This window comes from Pseudonaja textilis, chromosome 11 (assembly GCF_049901715.1).
Source record: "Pseudonaja textilis isolate UNSWEBS1 chromosome 11, rPseTex1.2, whole genome shotgun sequence".
In the NCBI taxonomy this organism is placed as follows: Eukaryota; Metazoa; Chordata; class Lepidosauria; order Squamata; family Elapidae; genus Pseudonaja; species Pseudonaja textilis.
Genome location: NC_142000.1, coordinates 3,544,751 through 3,563,000, shown reverse-complemented (window position 1 = coordinate 3,563,000; position 18,250 = coordinate 3,544,751). Strand labels below are relative to the sequence as shown.

Below are 18,250 nucleotides of genomic sequence, written 5' to 3'. Positions count from 1 at the left end.
GCCGTTGTTAAGTGAATTGTGTTGTTGTTAAGCATATCCGGCATCTTCCATTGACTTTGTTGCTTGGAAGCCGGCTGGGAAAGGCTATAAATACCCATCATTCACTATGATTCTGCAACTGGTTGCAAAGCCCCCGAATTTTGATCCCGTGACTTTGGCGATGCTGCAACGATCATGTTCCAAGGACCAGTTGCAAGTCGCTTTTTTTCAATGCCGTTATAATTTCAAACGATGGCTGTAAGTTGAGGAGTACCTGTATGAAGAAGGACCAGAACCATAGGTACCCCTGTGCTGTTGTCCCCAGTGGTATCCTCCCAGAGGTCAGTATGCCTCTCATAATGTTCTGGAAAGCCTGGTTATTCTTCCCGTGAAATAGGGTGATGGTTAGTCCTGCAAGGTTTTCCTTTTCTTTTCTTTTTCTCTCTCTTTTCTTTCTGGAGACATATCTCTTCCTTTGTTTTATTCTCCTAGCTTCTAATGTAAAGCTCCCTGCATTGCTGCAGTTGGGTATCTTTTAAATGTCTGTAAGCCACAAGGATGACATTGCATTATGACAATGGTCAAGGGTGGCCCTGTCACGACATCATTTGTCTTCTTTCGTGGTTCAGGCAACTAGTGGTCAGAATTATGAACCCAGGAAATCTTGGGAGAAGAAATCTTGGGTGGCTTAAACGTATTGCTCTAGATAGCCCCATGAACGGACTTTAACAGAGTTGGAAGGGACCTTGGAGGTCACCTAGTCCAACCCCCCACCCAAGCAGGAAATCCTACACCATTTCCGACAGATGGCAGTCCAATCTCTTCTTGAAAGTCTCCAGGGATGAAGCTCCCACAACTTTCAAAGTCGAGCTGTTCTTGATATGATGTGATACATTCCGAAGGCAAGAATGACTTGATATGCTACAGTTTCTTGACTGCATTCCACAGAAGACAATGGGCAAAGATATTGAGTTGCAGCTTATCAGGATGGTCTTGGCTATTTAACAGGCTGTGACAATGATTTAGGGCCAGAAATATACTTTTGGCCTATCCAGCAGGATTGGGTCTGTTTACTGGAGTAAGGAAGCCCACAGCCGAGCACGGTGGCTCAGATGCTTCCAAAGAGGCGTTGCAGACACCGGAGAGCTCCAGGAAGAAGATTTCGTGAAGCCAAATGTCAGCTACACAACATCAGTCATCTCTGCTGAGACCTCCATTTAAAGAAAAAAAAAAGGGGGGGGGAGGTAGAATCAAGATCATGTGAACTGTTAGTACTGCTTTATAAAGGCCTTGGTCAGACCACACTTGGAATGATGTAAACATTGAATGATGTTGAGTCTTTGGAAAGAGAGCAACAAAGATGATTACGGGACTGGAGGCTGAAACATAGGAAGAATGGGAGCTGGAACTGGGTATGTCCCGTTTAATGAAAAGAAGGACAAGGGTGATACAATAGCAGTGTCCCGGGGGAGGGATACTGCAAAATCCCCCTTCCCTCCTCACCCCACTAACCTGCTTTCCAGCTCCGTTCTCCTGGGCAGGGCAACCAAAGGAGACCCAGCCAATCAGGAGGCTCAGACTTGGGAGGCAGAAAATAGATGGGGGTGGGGCCAGTCAGAGGTGGGATTGGCCAGTTCTCCGAATCACTCAAAATTTCCGCTACTGGTTCTCCAGAACTGGTCCGAACTGTCCGAATCCCACCTCTGGTTTGGACAACCATCTGTTTGAGATGGTATAGGGCCTCCTGCTTGAGCAGGGGGTTGGACTAGAAGACCTCCAAGGCCCCTTCCAGCTCTGTTATTCTGTTACTCCAACGATGGGGAGATGGCCCAAACTGGCGCCGCTTGTTTTCATTTTCACCAACTTGTCGCCGTTTGCCAAATCAAGGTCAATTAACCCCCCGCTTTGGGGTGCCTCCTGCCAAATCAGAGGACGGGACCCCTGCTAAAACAGGCTCCTGGGCCTTTCATTAAGGGAAATGAGATTCCTGAGAAGCCAGGGCTCCCGAGGGAGTTGAGGGGGAGAGTGGAGCCACCCAGGGCAGCTTACCTAAGGCAAAAATTTCTCTCAGGTCCTCCCAACTCACTCTTTATTCAGGCGGGGATGCAATATCCCGAGCCGGGAATGCTTTTTCCCAGGCTCTGTTTGCTGAACCAGCGCTCTCCGAAAGCTGAACCAGCCCCGTGGCTAGCTCCTAACGAGAGGGAAGGAAACCTCCCCCGTGGGGATGGGACTGTGTTTGCTGCTGGATCCCACGGGAAGCATCTTCTGGGAAAGCTCCTCTGAACTGGGCAAGTGACAGCTGGCCTGGCCTTTGAAGTCCCTGACGGAGGCTCGGCTTGCAGACGGACGGAGGGTTGAAGGGTGTTTCCTTTTAAGAAGGGGGTCCTTTCCAAGGACCGGAGGTGGCCGGGCCGGGGGAGTGGATTTGCTCGAAACAGTGCTGCATGCAAGCAGATGTTGGCCTCCTCGGGCACTGGGTGGCTTCCTATTCAATCAGAATAGAGCTGGAAGGGACCTTGGAGGTCATCTAGTCCTGGGGTCTCCAAGCTTTTGGACCTCAGGGATCACCAAACTCATAGTTTTAAATCCCGCGGACCACTAATATGGATTTTGACTGATGGTGGCTTGCTGACGTTGGTGGGAAAGTCGGTCCCATATTCCAGAGCTGTAGTAGTCACTGGACTGGCCCTTTGGTCATCCCGGAGCAGCTGCTCCTCCACCTGGGTGCAACGGCCTGCCATGGACTGGAGCAGCTGCTCCGGGATGACCAAAGGGCCAGTCCAGTGACTACTGCAGCTCTGGAATACAGGACTGACTTTCCCACTGTCAGCAACCCACCCCAGGGTGGATTTCCCTCCCCCACCAAGGTGGTCTTACATTCCAGTTGCACCTCACGTGGCTCTACTCAATGTAAGGTTTGCGCTCGGCCGAAGGGTGGGGGCCAGTAGGTGGGCGGGCCATGTGGGCAGCGCAGTCTTGTGTTCCTGCACAGCCTGGATTAATTGCTTTGGGGGGGACATTTCTCTCCGGACCCCCAAAATTCTCTCGTGGACCACAGGTGGTCCCCGGCCCACCGGTTGGCGACCCCTGCTCTAGTCCATCCCCTACTGAAGCAGGAGACCGTATACCATTTCAGACCAGTCACTGTCCAGTCTCCTCTTAAAAGCCCCCAGTGTTAGAGCATCTACAAATTCTGGAGGCAGGTTGTTCCACCGGTTAATTCTTCTAACTGCCAGGAAATTTCTCCTTAGTTCTAGGTTGCTTCTCTCCTTGATTAGTTTCCAACCGTTGTTTCTTATCCTGCCTTCAGGTGCTTTGGAGAATAGCTTGACCCCGCCCCCCCGCTCTTCTTCGTGGCAGCCCCTCAAATGTTAGCACACTTCTCTCATGTCCCCCCTGGTCCTCCTTTTCACTAGACGGGCCATACCCAATTCTCTTGCAACTGTTCTTTGTCTGTTTTAGTGTCCAGGCCTTTAATCATCTTAATTGCTCTTCTCTGCACTTTTCCCAAAGACTCAAACATCTAATTCTGGGCAACCAACTCTAGTGTTTTATAGCCAGGCTTCCTTCTGCAGATATTTGCACAAAAATAGTAGTTCCCCCCTCCCCCAGTGTGGTACCTTGAAGGTATGGAATCAGGCAGGGGTGGGATACAACTGGTGTTACTACCGGTTCGGTGATTATGTTTTGCGCGCCACTGCATGGAACGGTCTGCTTTCTAGCTGACTATCTAGAGCAGAAGCGGCCAAGAGGTGGGACTTCAGTTGCAGTTTGCTGTGGCTGCCATCTTGATTTCTTTTTTCCCCGCGTCTCCTGAACAGCCCAGCTGTGGAGTCTGACGTCTCAGTTCCCTCAGAAAGAGGCAGTTCCTGCTGAGAAATCCAAGCAAGCAATGCAGGACAATCCGAGGGTTCTGTCAAAAACAAAGTAATAATTTATGTATGGAATTAATTGGCTTCGTATGTGGCTCCAGTCTCCAACTCAGGGTGGTTTCAGATATTAAAATTCTCAGGTCAGCGTTGCTGGAGAATCTCACAATTGTGTTCCTCTGTGGGCGAAGACATGTGCTTGCAGTAATGCTCACAAGGAATGCTATCAAGCTGGGACTTCCCTTCACTCTAAGTCAGTGATGGGGCGAAGCTTTTTGTTGTGGTGTGCTGAAAGTGGTGCGCCGAAAGACATTGTTTAATGAACAGGACCTGCAGAATGACTCTTTGCCAGGTGGTTAAAAAAAATCAAGGACAATCCTCGTATTCGGTGTCAAGCTCCCTCTGTGCAGAGGGAAGAGAGAATGGCCTTGGAGCACTGAAGGAAATGCAAGGATCAAGAGAAGGATCAGATAAGAGGGGCTTGAGCTCGGGCCAAGAACGTAACAAGAAAATATTTTGTTCACAGGAAAATAAAGCAAGGTGTTGTGTTTGCTTGTGTGTGTTCAAGCACATTCAAACTTGCAAGATTCTTTTGCTGCACCCCTGACACTAAAAGTAATCCTAATCCATACAGCCTTGTTTTTTTTGTTTTATTTTTAGTCTGTCTATCATGTAGGGATGACATCAATCTTATTGGTCTCAGTGATTTTCTGCCTCTCTCACTTTATCTTGATGTGAACCAGAGGAGCTTTTAAAGATGTTTCCTCAAATTATCTTCTGAACCAAATGCTGGGCTTTTGCAGAACGAGGCCATGGAAAACAAGCCAGGGTTAAAATGAGCTTAACGTGTAGCCCAAATTCAATTGTAAGCATCTAACCAGGTTAACTGTGCTGGTGTATTCCCCTGCTGATGGGGAAGTGGGCTTAGCATATTTCTTTCTCTTGTGTATTGTTACTTCAGATAATTGATGATTTTCATTCAGTCCCATATTTGTCCAATCGGATCTATCAAGCTGGGTTTTTTTTTTCCCTGCAAATAATTTATCTTCTTGGCTTGATATAAAGGGGAATATCTTGAATCTGCTTCGGTTATTTTGCAGAGCAGCGTTTCTCAACCCTGGCAACTTTAAGATAGGTGGACTTCAACTCCCAGAATGCATTTGGGGCAGGGGTGGGATTCAAAAATCCCAGCAACTGGTTCGCTGCCTGGTTGCTGGGTGGGTGTGGTTACGGTGGGTGTGGCCTACTGGAACTTCCGTGAGGGCCATTTTTTCGTTTTCCCCGGGGTCCATAGTCTTCCCCAGGGCTTCTAGGGGGGCAAAAACGGCCTCCCCCGGGCTCTGGAGGCCCCCCGGAAGCCAGACTTCCAGAAAGCCCATTTTCTCCCCTCCCAGAGACGCCATGCGGACCCTGCACTTCCCTGCATCGTGTGGAGAGATTCCTGGGAGGGGAGGGGCAGGGTGGGCGGGGCCAGCCAGTTGGTTGAAATACCGGTTCGGCGAACCAGATGAAAACGTAACATCCAGTTTGGCCGAACCGGTCTGAACTGGTGGAATCCCACCCCTGATCTGGGGACGTCAGGATGGAGAAATCCAATGTAAGCCTAGTGGTTCAATGTTGCTGCCTTCTGACTGCAGCTAGTCCTCAACGTACCACCACAATGGAGCCCGACATTTCTGTTGTTAAGGGAGACATTTGTGAAGGGAGTTTTTCCCCGTTTTACGACCTTTCTGGCCACAGTTGTTAAGTGAATCATTGCAGTTGAGAAGCTAGTAACCTGGTTGTTAAGTGAATCTGGCTTCCCTGTTGACTTGGCTTGTCAGTCCTAGGATCATGGGACCCTGGGACACAGCAACGGTCATAAGTACGAACCGATTGCCAAGTGGCTGGATTTTGATCACATGATCAGGGGGATGCTGCAAAGGTTGGAATGCTGGAAAGTCACTTTTTTTCAGTGCCCTTGTCATTTTGAATGGTCCCTAAATGAACTGTTGTAAGTCGAGGACTACCTATGATGTGGGGATCAGGTGGCTTTCTGAACTCAGCCTGGATTTGCAATTTTGACTTTTCTTCTGGAAACCCCAAGCAGGTGAAAATCTTGAAGCTGCAGTCCCAACGTGCCCTGAAGCTTGGCAACCTCCACTTCTGCAGTACGCTAATTGCTTTCTTTCGTTAATGGATTGAGCGTCCTATGAATAAAACAGACTCGAGGCGATCTGCAAATGGAAAGCTTCAGCATCCGTGCAGCCCAAGTTGGTCTAGGACAGTGACGGCAAACCTCCTTACCTGCCCTGCGCATGTGTGCGCCTCCCAGCTGATTTTCAGCCCATTTGAGGCTGTTTTTGCCTTCCCAGAGGCTCGAGGAAAGCCTCTGCAGCCCTTGCAGGCCAAAAAACAGGCCTTCCAGAAAGACCAGAATTGTCCATTTTCAGCCTCTGGAGGGCCTCTGGCGCCTAGGGGAGGCTGTTTTCGCCCTCCCAGAGGCTCAAAGAAAGCCTCTGCCGCCTCGGGAGGTGGAAGTATTTCCGGAAGGCCCGTTTTTCTGCCTCCCGAGGCTGCAGAGGCTTTCCTCATGCCTCCTGGAGAGTGAAAACGGCCTCAAACAGGCCGAAAATCAGCTGGAGGTGCACACATGCACAGTGCAGGTACATTTAGCTGGGGCTTGCATGCCCAGACAAATGGCTCTGCGTGCCACCTGTGGAACGCATGCCATAGGTTCACCATCACAAGTCTAGGAAAAAAGAGAAGTCAACATAATGGAGGTTGGCAGCAGGTTTCTGGCTGGGTAAAAAAAACCACAACACTGTATCTCACTCAGTTTGGCCCAGAGGTGGTCTTTAGCAGGTTCTGACCAGTTCTGGAGAACCGGTAGTGGAAATTTTGAGTAGTTCGGAGAACCGGCCAATGCCACCTCTGATTGGAGATTTTACAGTATCCTTCTCCAGCCACGCCCACAGAACTGGTAGTAAAAAAATTTGAATCCCACCACTGGTTTGGCCATGTCAAGTAGGGATGGGATTTCACTGGAGAAAACAGTTGTGCTTGGAAGAATCAGTGGCATAAGGAAACCAGGCCACCAAAGAACACAATGGCTTGGACACTATCAAAGCAGACACTGTAGAACAGGGGTCCCCAAACTTGGCAACTTTAAGACTGGTGAACTTCAACTCCCAGAATTCCTCCTCCAGTCATGTTAGTTCAGGAATTCTGGGAGTTGAAGTCCACAAGTCTTAAACTTGCCGAGTTTGGAGACCTATGCCTTAAACCATTTCAGACAAATGGCTGACCAATCTCTTCTTCAAAATCTCTAGCTGGTATGAAGCACCCACAGATTTCGAAAGGACAAATCTGGGCTCTGTTTAAAACAGAGGTCTCCAAACATGGCAACTTTAAGACTTCTGGACTTCAACTACCAGAATTCCCATTAAAGTTGGTCTTAAAGTTGCCAAGGTTGGAGACCTCTGGTGTAGAAAAACTCAAAGAAGCAGTGCAAGATCAGAGAATTGCCAAGAGTCAGACACGACTGAATGGATAACAGCATCCTTCTGGTTGGCAGTTGGCCCAAAACTTGAGTGGATGGTTGAGCCCACCCAAGACAACTTTGGCATTCCTCTGCCAAGGGCCTGCCACCAGCTGGGTAAAATGGTTGGCTTTGGAGGTAGAAAACAAAGGCTGAATCCTGATTAATCTGTAACCTGCTGACGCAGCCGCTCGGTATTTGTTTCATGCCCTTTGGGGGTCTCTCCAAATCCCAATTATGGTCCCAGGACGCTGTCAGTCAGGAGATTCCTTCTGCTGCACTCCAAGGAAAATGCCACGATTGCCTCTTGTGGCGGATCAATTCTCTACGAATGAAGGAAAACAAAGGTGGGCTACATGTTTCAGGCAGCATCTGTGCTGTGGTTGATGCTGGCACTGGGCCACAGGGGTCTTCACTCAAATCCCCAATTCAAACAGAGAGAGTGCTAGCGGGATTGGGGACAGCCGTGCTTTCTCACCAAGATGCTGCTGGAGAACAAAATTAGGAGACACCCTTCCCATAAAGGTGTCCTTCCGCTCCTAGAGAAGGACAAGCAGAAGGTGGTCTTCAGCAAGTTCTGAGCAGTTTGGAGAACCGGGAGCGGAAATTTTGAGTAGTTTGGAGAACCAGCAAATCCCACCTCTGACTGGCCCCGCCCCCATCTAGTCTCCGGAGTCCCAACTGATCCGTGGGGTCTCCTTTCATGCCCTGCACAGGAGAACGGAGCTGGAAAGCAGGTCAGTGGGGTGGGGAGGGAAGGGGGAGATTGCAGTATCCTTCCCCTGCCATGCCCACCATGCCACGCCCACCAAGCCACGCCCACAGAACTGGTAGTAAAAAAAAATGGAATCCCATCACCGAGGACAAAGGTATCAATGCAACATCCTTAAAAGCAAACGAAGAATCCACAAAGGGTGAACTGAGGACAACCACGAGGAGAAATTGTAACGATAGAGTGGAGATTACCCTGGCACCATTTACCAACATTTTGAGGTGAGCAACAAGTGCACGCCCTTTACTGTTAACCGAACGGTACACTAGGTTTCATCCGGATTGATCTGGTGACTTAATGGATGCATCCCAATGGTTTTCTTGGGAGAGATACAGTTGTGGCATACCGTAACCTTTATCTGATGGAGCATTGTTGTTGTTAGTTGCAAAGTCATGTCCAACCCATCGTGACCCCATGGACAACGTTCCTCCAGGCAGTGGTGGGATTCAAATAATTTAACAAACAGTTCTCTGCCCTGATGATTTCTTCCAACAGCCAGTTGGCCAAACTGCTCAGAAAGTTAGCAACTGGTTCTCCCGAAGTGGTGTGAACTGGCTGAATCCCACCACTGCCTCCCAGCCTTCCTGTCCTCTACCGTCCCCAGGAGACCATTTAAGCTCACGCCGACTGCTCCGGTGACTCCATCCATCCAGACACCTCGTTCTCTGCTGTCCCCTTCTTCTTCTTTTACCCTCAACCGTTCCCAGCATCAGGCTTTTATTCTCTAGCGAGTCCTTCCTTCTCATGAGGCGGCCAAATTAGGTGCAGCATTAATTTAGGGATTTTCTGGGAATCTCTCTTTCAAATACTAACCCAGGTCCAACTCCGCTTACCTTCTGAGACCACCCAAGGTTGGAGAGATACTGCCCTCTACTGAAGTCCCTCTAAACGGGCCTATGCATTTGTTTTTTTAAAGTCACACAACCCATCCTCATGTGTGATGTGCTCGTACCCCCTAGGGTGGTTCTTCACTATCAAAAAGTTGCCCACTCCTGCTGTGGAACTTGGTGTCCTTTCACCTATTCTGGACTACAGGTAGACCTCGACTTACAACAGTTCGCCTAAGTTACAACGGCATTGAAAAAAGTGACCTACGAAATGACCGTCGCAGCATCCTCACGGCCATGTGATCAAAATTCAGACGCTTGGCAACTGGTTCATATTTAGGATGGTTGCAGTGTCCTGGGGTCATGTGACCCCCCCCCGTTGCGACCTTCTGATTTGCGAAAACATCTTGCAGCAACTAGCAACTTGGTCCTCAACACCAATAAGACCAAGGAGCTGATAATGGACTAGAGAAGGAACAGATCAGACATCCAGCCCTTGCTTATCAATGGAGATCGAAGGGAGCAAGTGGCTTAAGTTTCTGGGTGTTACCCTAAAAGAGGACCTGACTTGGGGTGCTCACATTGCAGCCCTGGTCGAAAGGGCCCAGCAGAGATTAGACTACCTGAGACTTCTCAGAAAACAACAACTGAATGAAAAACTGCTGGGGACCTTCTCCCGCTGCGCCATAGAGAGCATTTTAACATAGTGCACCTCTGTATGGTTTGGCAATTGCACAGGGGCAGATACGAAAGCACTCCAGAGGGTTAACATCATTGCCCAGAGGATCATGAGTTGCCCTCTCCACTCTTTGGAAGAGCTTTGTAGCTCCCGCTGCCTTAAGAAAGTTCAAACCATCCTCAAAGATTCATCTCATCTTGGGCACCCTTTTTTTTGAACTATTACCATCTGGCAGACGGTACAGGACAATAAAAACAAGGACAAATAGGCTGAAAAACAGCTTCTATCCCAGGGCAGCAGCTCTGTTGAATTCTACTGTATATAGTGCAATATTGATGCAATATCAGGGGTTTTCAATTCAATGCATAGAATGTGAAGGATGTGTGTTTGTGTTTATTTTCATGGTCATGATGTGCACTGAAGATGGTGTTTGATTTCGTTGTACGAAGTGCAGTGACAATAAAGTAAACTAAATCTAGGTGACAGCTTCTTTGCAGAGGTGGCATTTTGTGTCTGTTGCTATTTTCTCCATTCTAGTTTTGTTGTGTTTGTTCTTAAGACTTTGTTCTTAGTCTTTTGCAACCAGAATTAGTCCTTCTGTTTCTTTCCTCAGTTCCCCTGCTGTTAGCCAGGCCATGTCATTATCTGCTTTGACTGGTAGTTTGTTTTTAATGTATTGACGCTGTATAGTTTGCCTTTCCCTGTGTCTTTTCTATTCCTCATTTGATCTTTCTTGCAGGCCATTTTGGTCTCTCTAGTACTCAGTTAACCTTCATTACCTTCAATGCATCTTCTTCTTCACTGTCCTTCAGATATTCTTCAATGCCCTGTCTTTCTTCTTCAACAGTCTAGTGTACTTGCAAACATTCCACCCCCACTTATTTTCCTGGGTAGGTAGAGTCACCATGAGGATATCACTGCGAGGATGAAGGATATGATTCACTGTCACTACTTTTCTGATCTTCCTATTCAGGGCTTTTAGTTCTACCTGAGTCCAACCCACTGTTCCAGCTGTGTATCTAATGTTTGGAATTGCCCAGGTTTTAATTGCCTTGATAGTTTCTCTGTTCCTGAGTTGGGATTTTAAGATCTTCTTCACTCTTCTGATGCATTGACTACTAACTTCCTTCTGGACTTCAGTATGCTACTGTAGATGTTGTCAGCTTGAAGGAGGCCCTTCAAACTGGGTATTTGTAGTGATCTTCAGACTTTTGGTGTTATTTCTATAGGGTATCTGATTCCTTTAATTTTCACTTATTTTCTCCTTGTTGTGGGTGAGGATGGCTTCTTTGTCCAATCCAAACTCCATTGCAATACCTTGCATGTGTGCAAACACATACACACACATATGGAAAAATACCATCTGAAATAGAATCTCTGCTCAATGCTCGCTCTATCTATCTATCTATCTATCTATCTATCTATCTATCTATCTATCTATCTTTCTATCTATGCATCCATCCAACCAAGATATCTATATCTATCTATATATCATTTCTATTTCTTTTTTCTTTCTTTCTATATATCTGTCTGTCTGTCCGTCCATCCATCCATCCATCCATCCAAGATATCTATATCTATCTATCTATCTATCTATCTATCTATCTATCTATCTATCTATCTATCTATCTATCTATCTGTAGTGGCTCAGCGGCTAAGAAACTGGGCTTGTCGATCAGAAAGGTTGGCAGTTCAGCAGTTCGAATCCTTAGCACCACGTAACAGAGTAAGCTCCCATTACTTGGTCCATCTTCTGCCAACCTAGCAGTTTGAAAGCATGTGAAAATGCAAGTAGAAAAATACCTTCCTTTGGTGGGAAGGTAACAGCATTCCATGTGCCTTCAGTGTTTAGTCCTGCCGGCCACATGACCACGGAGACGTCTTGGGACAGCACTGGCTCTTCGGCTTTGTAACAGAGATGACCACCGCCTGCTAGAGCCGGAAATGACTGGCACAGATGTGCGAGGGGAACCTTTACCTTTATCTATCTATCTATCTATCTATCTATCTATCTATCTATCTATCTATCTATCTATCTATCTATCTATCTATCTATCTAGTGCATTGAGCAATAGTTCTATTTCAGGTGCTGTTTTTCCATATAGCTTCAGATTATCCATGTAAAGGAGGGGGGTAGTTTTGTATTTGATAGCCATGACCTGACTAGCTCAGTATTGCTGACAGAGGATTCAGTGCAATGACAAACAGTAGCAATAGAGTGAGTCTCCTTGAAAGATTCCTCTCTTGATATTAACTTCCCTTAATCTATCACCATTCACCAGCAACCATGTCTTCTACTGCACCATTAATCTTTGCCCAAAGCTTCTGATGTTGCTTCTGATTCCTGTTACTTCTAGGCACTTGATTATCCAACCATGTGGCAGGAATGGAATGCCTCCTTGTAATCAATCCAAGCTACGTTTAAGTTGGTCTTCCTTCTTTCCTTCTCGTGCAGTTTTTCAAAATTGTCTTGTCAACCAGGAGCTGATCTTTTGTTCCTCTGCTATTTGCAAGGTTTCCTTTCTGCTCAGATGGAAGGGAGCTTATTTTCAGATAGAAGCCGTTGCACTGCATCTTAGCCAGGTCATGTTGCAATTTGAAAATTGTTGGTAAGAAAAGTGAATTGACTTGCACTTTCTTAGAGGTCTTCTAATCCAACCCTCTGCCCAAGGAAGGAGTCCTTATACCATCCCAGACAAATGGATGTCCTATCTTTTCTTGAAAACCTCCAGCGAGGTTCATTTTGTTCGATCTTTCATTATCAGGTATGTTTTGCCAGTGGTTAATTGATCTTCAATTTCACCCCCCTTGCTGTATGTTGTTAATTTCAATGAGCCAATGAGGAGGTCCAAGACCAATCAGGTGTTCCAACAAAAACCCATGAAATCCATTTTACCAGGCATTGATCTTGACCTTCCATGCCCTGATGTTAACCACAAATTCTTTCCGTTCAAGTTATTTTTTATTCTCATCCATCGCCTTTATCCAAGCTGCAGTCTTGTTGTATTTCTTTGGGCTGTTGCATAACTGGGCCCAGGACTCTACTGTTTCTTCTTTGACAGGGGTTGACTGGTTCACTGGAGATTCTGCCTGTAGTGTGCAGTTGGAATTTGTGATGGTTGTTACTGTTGTTGTTATTGGGTTAATTTTCAGTTCGATTCACAATCTCAGACTGGTAAAAACGTATCAGTTCAAGTCCTAACCAAGGACCTAAGAGCCGTCTAAATATACAGGCGGTTCTGAGCAGAGTGATTTTTGCAACCTCAGAATATTCTAATAAGTTCAAAATTTCCATCTATCTTGGCAACACTTTGGGAATTGCTCCAAGGCTTCCTATTACTATTGGTACAATCATTGATTTCTTCCTCCACAATCACCCAACTTCCATTTGCAAGCCACATTATTTCCTTATTTTTCCTAGCTGTTTTTCTTCATGGTTATTATTGTTATTGTTTAAGATGTAATCTTCAGTTTGATTCACAGTCTGGGATTAGTAAAAACTTAACAGTTCAAATCCTAACCGAGGACCTAAGAGCTGTTAAGGTAACTTCTGAGTATATAGGCATTATTGTTGTTGTTTTTGCTGTTCACAATCTGTAACTGTTAACGGTTACAAGTCATAACCTTGAACCTCAAATAATAACCTTCAAGTTTTGTGTGTGTGTGTGTGTGTGTGTGTCTTTAGACAGGCATCATTTTGCTGCTTCTCTATCTAGTAGTTTTCCATAAAGGTCACCTTTTTGCTGATTCATTTTATCTTGTATTCTGTTATCGTGAGAAATGTAATGAGCTCCAGTCCACCATACCATTCAGTTAGGTGTCAGTCAGATGTGGGGAGAAAAGAGGGATATCGGAATGGCAGGGGCCATTTCCTGGTGCACCTAACTCTCTGCCTCCAGAAAATATCCTTTCTGAGATGTAGAACTTCTGAGCTACATGACTTACACCATTGGCCTGCATATAATCCATCCTGTGTATCAACCTATAGGAGGAGGAGTGGCAGAATCTGGGATCAGTGTTAAAAGAGGGACCAGCCTACAATCCCTATGTAGCCACAAGCGTAGTATGTCCAAACTTCCTTTAGTGCTGTTGACCCTCATCTAATTCCACGTAGATGCCAATCGTTAGTTGAGGAGATTCTTGTTTGTGCATAGACTTTTAGCAATAAATCAGTTTAATTGGGCCTTATAGTGTGGACCTGGTCTTTTGTGCCTGACACAACCTTAAGTGTCCATCATCCGATACTCTAGCTTGGAGGGAGGCCTTTCTAAATATTAACCATGGAGCCATTGACATCCTCGGGTAGCCAGTCTCTGGTCCTCTAATGACTAGTCTACTATCTCATTTCATGCTATATCAGCATGAAATAGCATTGGGATCTCTAAGTCTGGCCAAACTCATCATGAGGTTATTGCAATGGGCAATTGGCATCAATGGGATAATGATATTTGATGCAAGTATGTAAGTTCCATTGATTGGATGTTGATGCCGTGAAGTGCATATCTGGCCTCATCTGTGCCCTCCTTTAGCAATAGCAATACCACTTAGGCTTATATACCGCTTCTCAGTGTTTTGCAGCCCTCTCTAAGCAGTTTACAGGGTCAGCCTCTTGCCCCCAACAACCTGGGTCCTCATTTTACCCGCCTTGGAAGGACGGAAGGCTGAGTCAACCTTGAGCTGATCAGGATCGAACTGCTGGCGGTCAGCAGAATTAGCCTGCAATGCTGCATTCTAACCACTGGGCCACTAGCGTCCATCTTTCCTCCCTCCCCTCCTTCCCTCTCGCCCTTCCTTTGCACTTAGACTTACATACTGCTTTGCAAGTGTTTGAACAGTCCTCTCTAAGCGGTTTACAGAGCCAGCCTCTTGCCCCCAACAATCTGCGTCCTCTTTTACTGACCTAGGAAGGATGGAAGGCTGAGTCGACCTTCAGCCTGGTGAGATTTGAACTGCCAAATTGCAGGCAGGCAGCAGAAGTCGCCTGCAGTATAGCACTGCACCACTAGGGCTCATTTAGGTTCCTTTGTGCTTTTGGAGACTCGGCCCTGACTTAGAGATCCCAATGCTGTTTATTCTGATGTACTTTGAAATGAGATAACGGGCTGCAGGAGACTGGTGGCCAAGGGCAGTTCAGTGAATGGTTAGCATTTAGAAATGCCTTCCTTCCTCCGAGCCAGAGTATCAGACGATGGGCATTGTGATCCAACATTTCTGGAGTGACTACATTGCCAGAAAGTCTTTTTTCTCAACCGTGGCAACTTTAAGATGAGTGTATTTCACTTCCCAGAATTCCCCAGGCAACAGTGTCTCCAGACTCTGGGAAAGTGAATTGGAAAATGAAAAAAGTGTAAAAAAAATTAATGACTTTGGATTCACAACTCTGGAGCTACGCATTCACGTGCATAAAAGCACAGTTAATATTTAGGGCACATGAAGATGTTGGAACACTCAACCTCTGGCAGCTTCAGAACCCCTGTGGCTGTGAGTAATGCAAATATATTCCCGAAGGTGCATGTCATCAATGTCATTATGTCCAATCCTGCAAGATGGCGGGAGAGGTATTGCTTTCTTGAGTTTTACCTTGCTCATATAAACACATCCTTCTCCTCCTCCCTCCCCTTTCTCTCTTTGACTCAGATTTACCGGCGTTGCTGGCTGGTGTTTCGGAAATCTTCCAGCAAAGGTCCGCAGAGGTTGGAGAAATACCCAGATGAGAAGTCAGTGTGCTTACGAGGATGCCCAAAGGTGAGCAATCTCTCCAACTTGCTTGACTCCTCTTCAGAGCCAATTTGCAATTTGCCTGCTCCAATTCAGCATCATTGCTTCATTCGGTGACATTCTCATTACCATTCAATGCTTCCCTGGGGCACCATTGTGGTTCATGTGACGGTGCCGGCTGGAAAAACAGACTTGCCCAAGGGAAGCATTGTGGCAAAAATAACTTTGTTTATGTGTTACAAGGAGTGGTCCTTTCCTAATATCCCTTCTCCCTGCCAGTGTATTCTGGCTTCTTCCAAAGCTCTTGTCCCCTTGTCTTGACCACCTGCCTTTGACCCAAACACCCTTCTGGTGTCCTCAGCCTCCTAGAAAACAGAGACAAGTCCCTAATCCTTGCCCCATGAGCTTGAAGTTTTGTCTCCAGACTAACCTAGGGTCCTTCTGGCCAAAATGGCACCAGGTTCATTTGACTTAAAAGAGATCCTATAAGGGGTAAGGTTATAAGGGAGAAATCTCAATAACCTCAGATACGCAGATGATACCACTCTCGTGGCAGAAAGTGAAGAGGAACTAAAGAGCCTCTTGGTGCAGGTGAAGAAGGAGAGTGCAAACGTTGGCTTGAAACTCAACATTAAGAATCCTAAGATCGTGGCATCCGGCCCTCTCAATTCCTGGCAAATAGAAGGGAAAGAAATTGAGGTAGTGGCAGCTTTTATTTTCCTGGGCTCCAAGATCATCGCAGATGGGGACTGTAGCCAAGAAATTAAAAAGACGCTCGCTCCTTGGGAGGAAAGCTATGGCAAATCTAGACAGCATACTAAAAAGCAGAGGCATCTCCCTGCCAATAAAAGGGCGGAGAGCCAAGGCTGTGGATTTCCCAGTTGCAACGTATGGCTGTGGAAATTGGACCATAAAGAAGGCTGAGTGCCAAAGAATGGCGGCCATAGAACTCTGGTGCTGGAAAAGGTTCCTGCGAGTCCCTTGGACTGCAAGGCGATCCAACCGGTCAGTCCTAGAGGAGATCAACTCTGACTGCTCTTTAGAAGGCCAGATCCTGAAGAGGAAACTCAAAGACTTTGGCCACCTCATGAGAAGGAAGGACTCCCTGGAGAAGAGCCGAATGCTGGAGGACAATAGAAGAAGAAGGGAAGAAGGCAGAGAAGGAGGGGGCTGGATGGAGTCCCTGAAGCCGTCGGCCTGAGCTTAAATGGACTCCAGAAGATGGTAGAGGACAGGAAGGCCTGGAGGAACGTGGTCCATGGGGTTGCAATGGCTCGGACACGACTTTGCAACTAACAACAACAACAACAACAACAAAGTGGTAAAGTAAAATTGCTGCTGGTGGCTTTGAGAGCACAATGCCAGGAAGTGAATTGGCACTGCTTTCTGGAACCCAGCCTGATTTCCCATCCAAGTATTAAGTGGATCCATCCACTGCCTGAAAATCATCCAAGTTCAACTAGATATTCACTCCAAGCTGAGCCATGGCTGGTAACTCTGAAATAATTGATTGTTTTCAAACTCATTCAAATTCTAAAGCTGGAATAGCTGAAAAGGAAGACATCTGATTCCAGTGGCTTATCCCAGCAAAGCTGTCTATTTCGTTCTGCATCTGTCACCCCTTCTACCCATGGATGTCCTTGGACAATGGTCCAAGAAGCTAAGCAGAACTCAGGTGCTTATTCTTATCTTTGTGCTGGAACAGGGGTCACCAACCTTTTGGACTTCAGGGACCACTAAATTCATAATTTTAAAGACCACTAATATGACCTGCCTGATGACCGGCTGGGTGAGTGTGGCTAAGTGGTCATGTGACTGGGTGGGCATGTGGCCAACTCAATGCCACTCATGTTGAGGGGTGCCTTGCTGGTCTCTATTCTCTCCCCTACTCCCAGCCATTCCTCGCCTGCTCGCCTGGGCTCCTTAGGGCCTCAACAGGAAGCAGTTGTTGGAGCTAAGCAGCCCCCACGAGAGAGAAAGAGTTGGCCAAACGGTTGGCTCGGTTCAAATTGGATCTGATCAAAAAGGAGGCTCAGCAAAAAGCATCTCACTGAGGACTAGGAGCAGAGGCTTTCCAAGCAGATGGAAGACCTGTTTGGAATGCAAGGCCAGGTACCGGCACCTGGAGGCTCAGCGGGCTGAGATGGTCAAGCCCTCCGGCGCTTCGCCACCAGCGGCCCTTCCCTCCAGCCTTCGTCCAAAACCCCGGCCCAGGAGGCTGAAGCAGACCCCAATGTCAGAATTTCTGCCCCCCTCCAACCTAGCACAAAAGGACCCCAAAGCGGGAGGCTCTCTGTAACATCACAAACATTCATTGCACGTATCTGGCCCCAGGGGGCCGTAGGTTGAGGACCTCTGATTGAGTGCAAGATAAAAAATGCAAATAATTTTGCTGCGGCCCACCAACATTTTCTCACAGACCACCAGTGGTCCACGGACCACCAGTTGGCGACTGCTGGACTAGATGACCTACAAGGTCCCTTCCAACTCTATTGATCTGTAAATCTGAAGTCACAATGGCAGCCAGTCCTAATACACCTGGGGGAGCACCAAGTTAGGGCTGGCTGTGGTAGACCTTGCTAGGGAAGGTACGGTACCTTAAGAAAAAAGGAGCTTTCATACAGAATCTGGTTTCTCTTCCAGGTCACAGAGATCAGCAATGTGAAATGTATCACGCGGCTGCCCAAGGAGACCAAACGCCAAGCGGTGGCAATTATATTTATGGACGATTCAGCTCGGACGTTCACCTGTGAATCAGGTAGGAGGCTGCTGCTGGAGCGGCGGAATTTCTAGTTGCTTTGGAGCGACGGCTGACAAAGCTGGACGGGATTGGGTGGGGTTGCGTTGAATAACCATGAGCCTGGATGCTGCCTGTTTGCCTTG

The 18,250-nt window shown here is 47.1% G+C and overlaps 1 protein-coding gene across 4 annotated transcripts in view; it reads left to right on the top strand.

The window, feature by feature from the left end:
* DOK4 (docking protein 4) overlaps positions 1-18,250 on the top strand; it is an 82,195-nt gene that overhangs the window by 43,246 nt on the left and 20,699 nt on the right. For all 4 annotated transcript variants that reach the window (XM_026714457.2, XM_087940448.1, XM_087940450.1 and 1 more), the window contains exons 3-4: positions 15,287-15,394; positions 18,011-18,125. In XM_026714457.2, the coding sequence (XP_026570242.1) occupies positions 15,287-15,394; positions 18,011-18,125 (223 nt within the window). The remainder of the gene's footprint in view (positions 1-15,286; positions 15,395-18,010; positions 18,126-18,250) is intronic.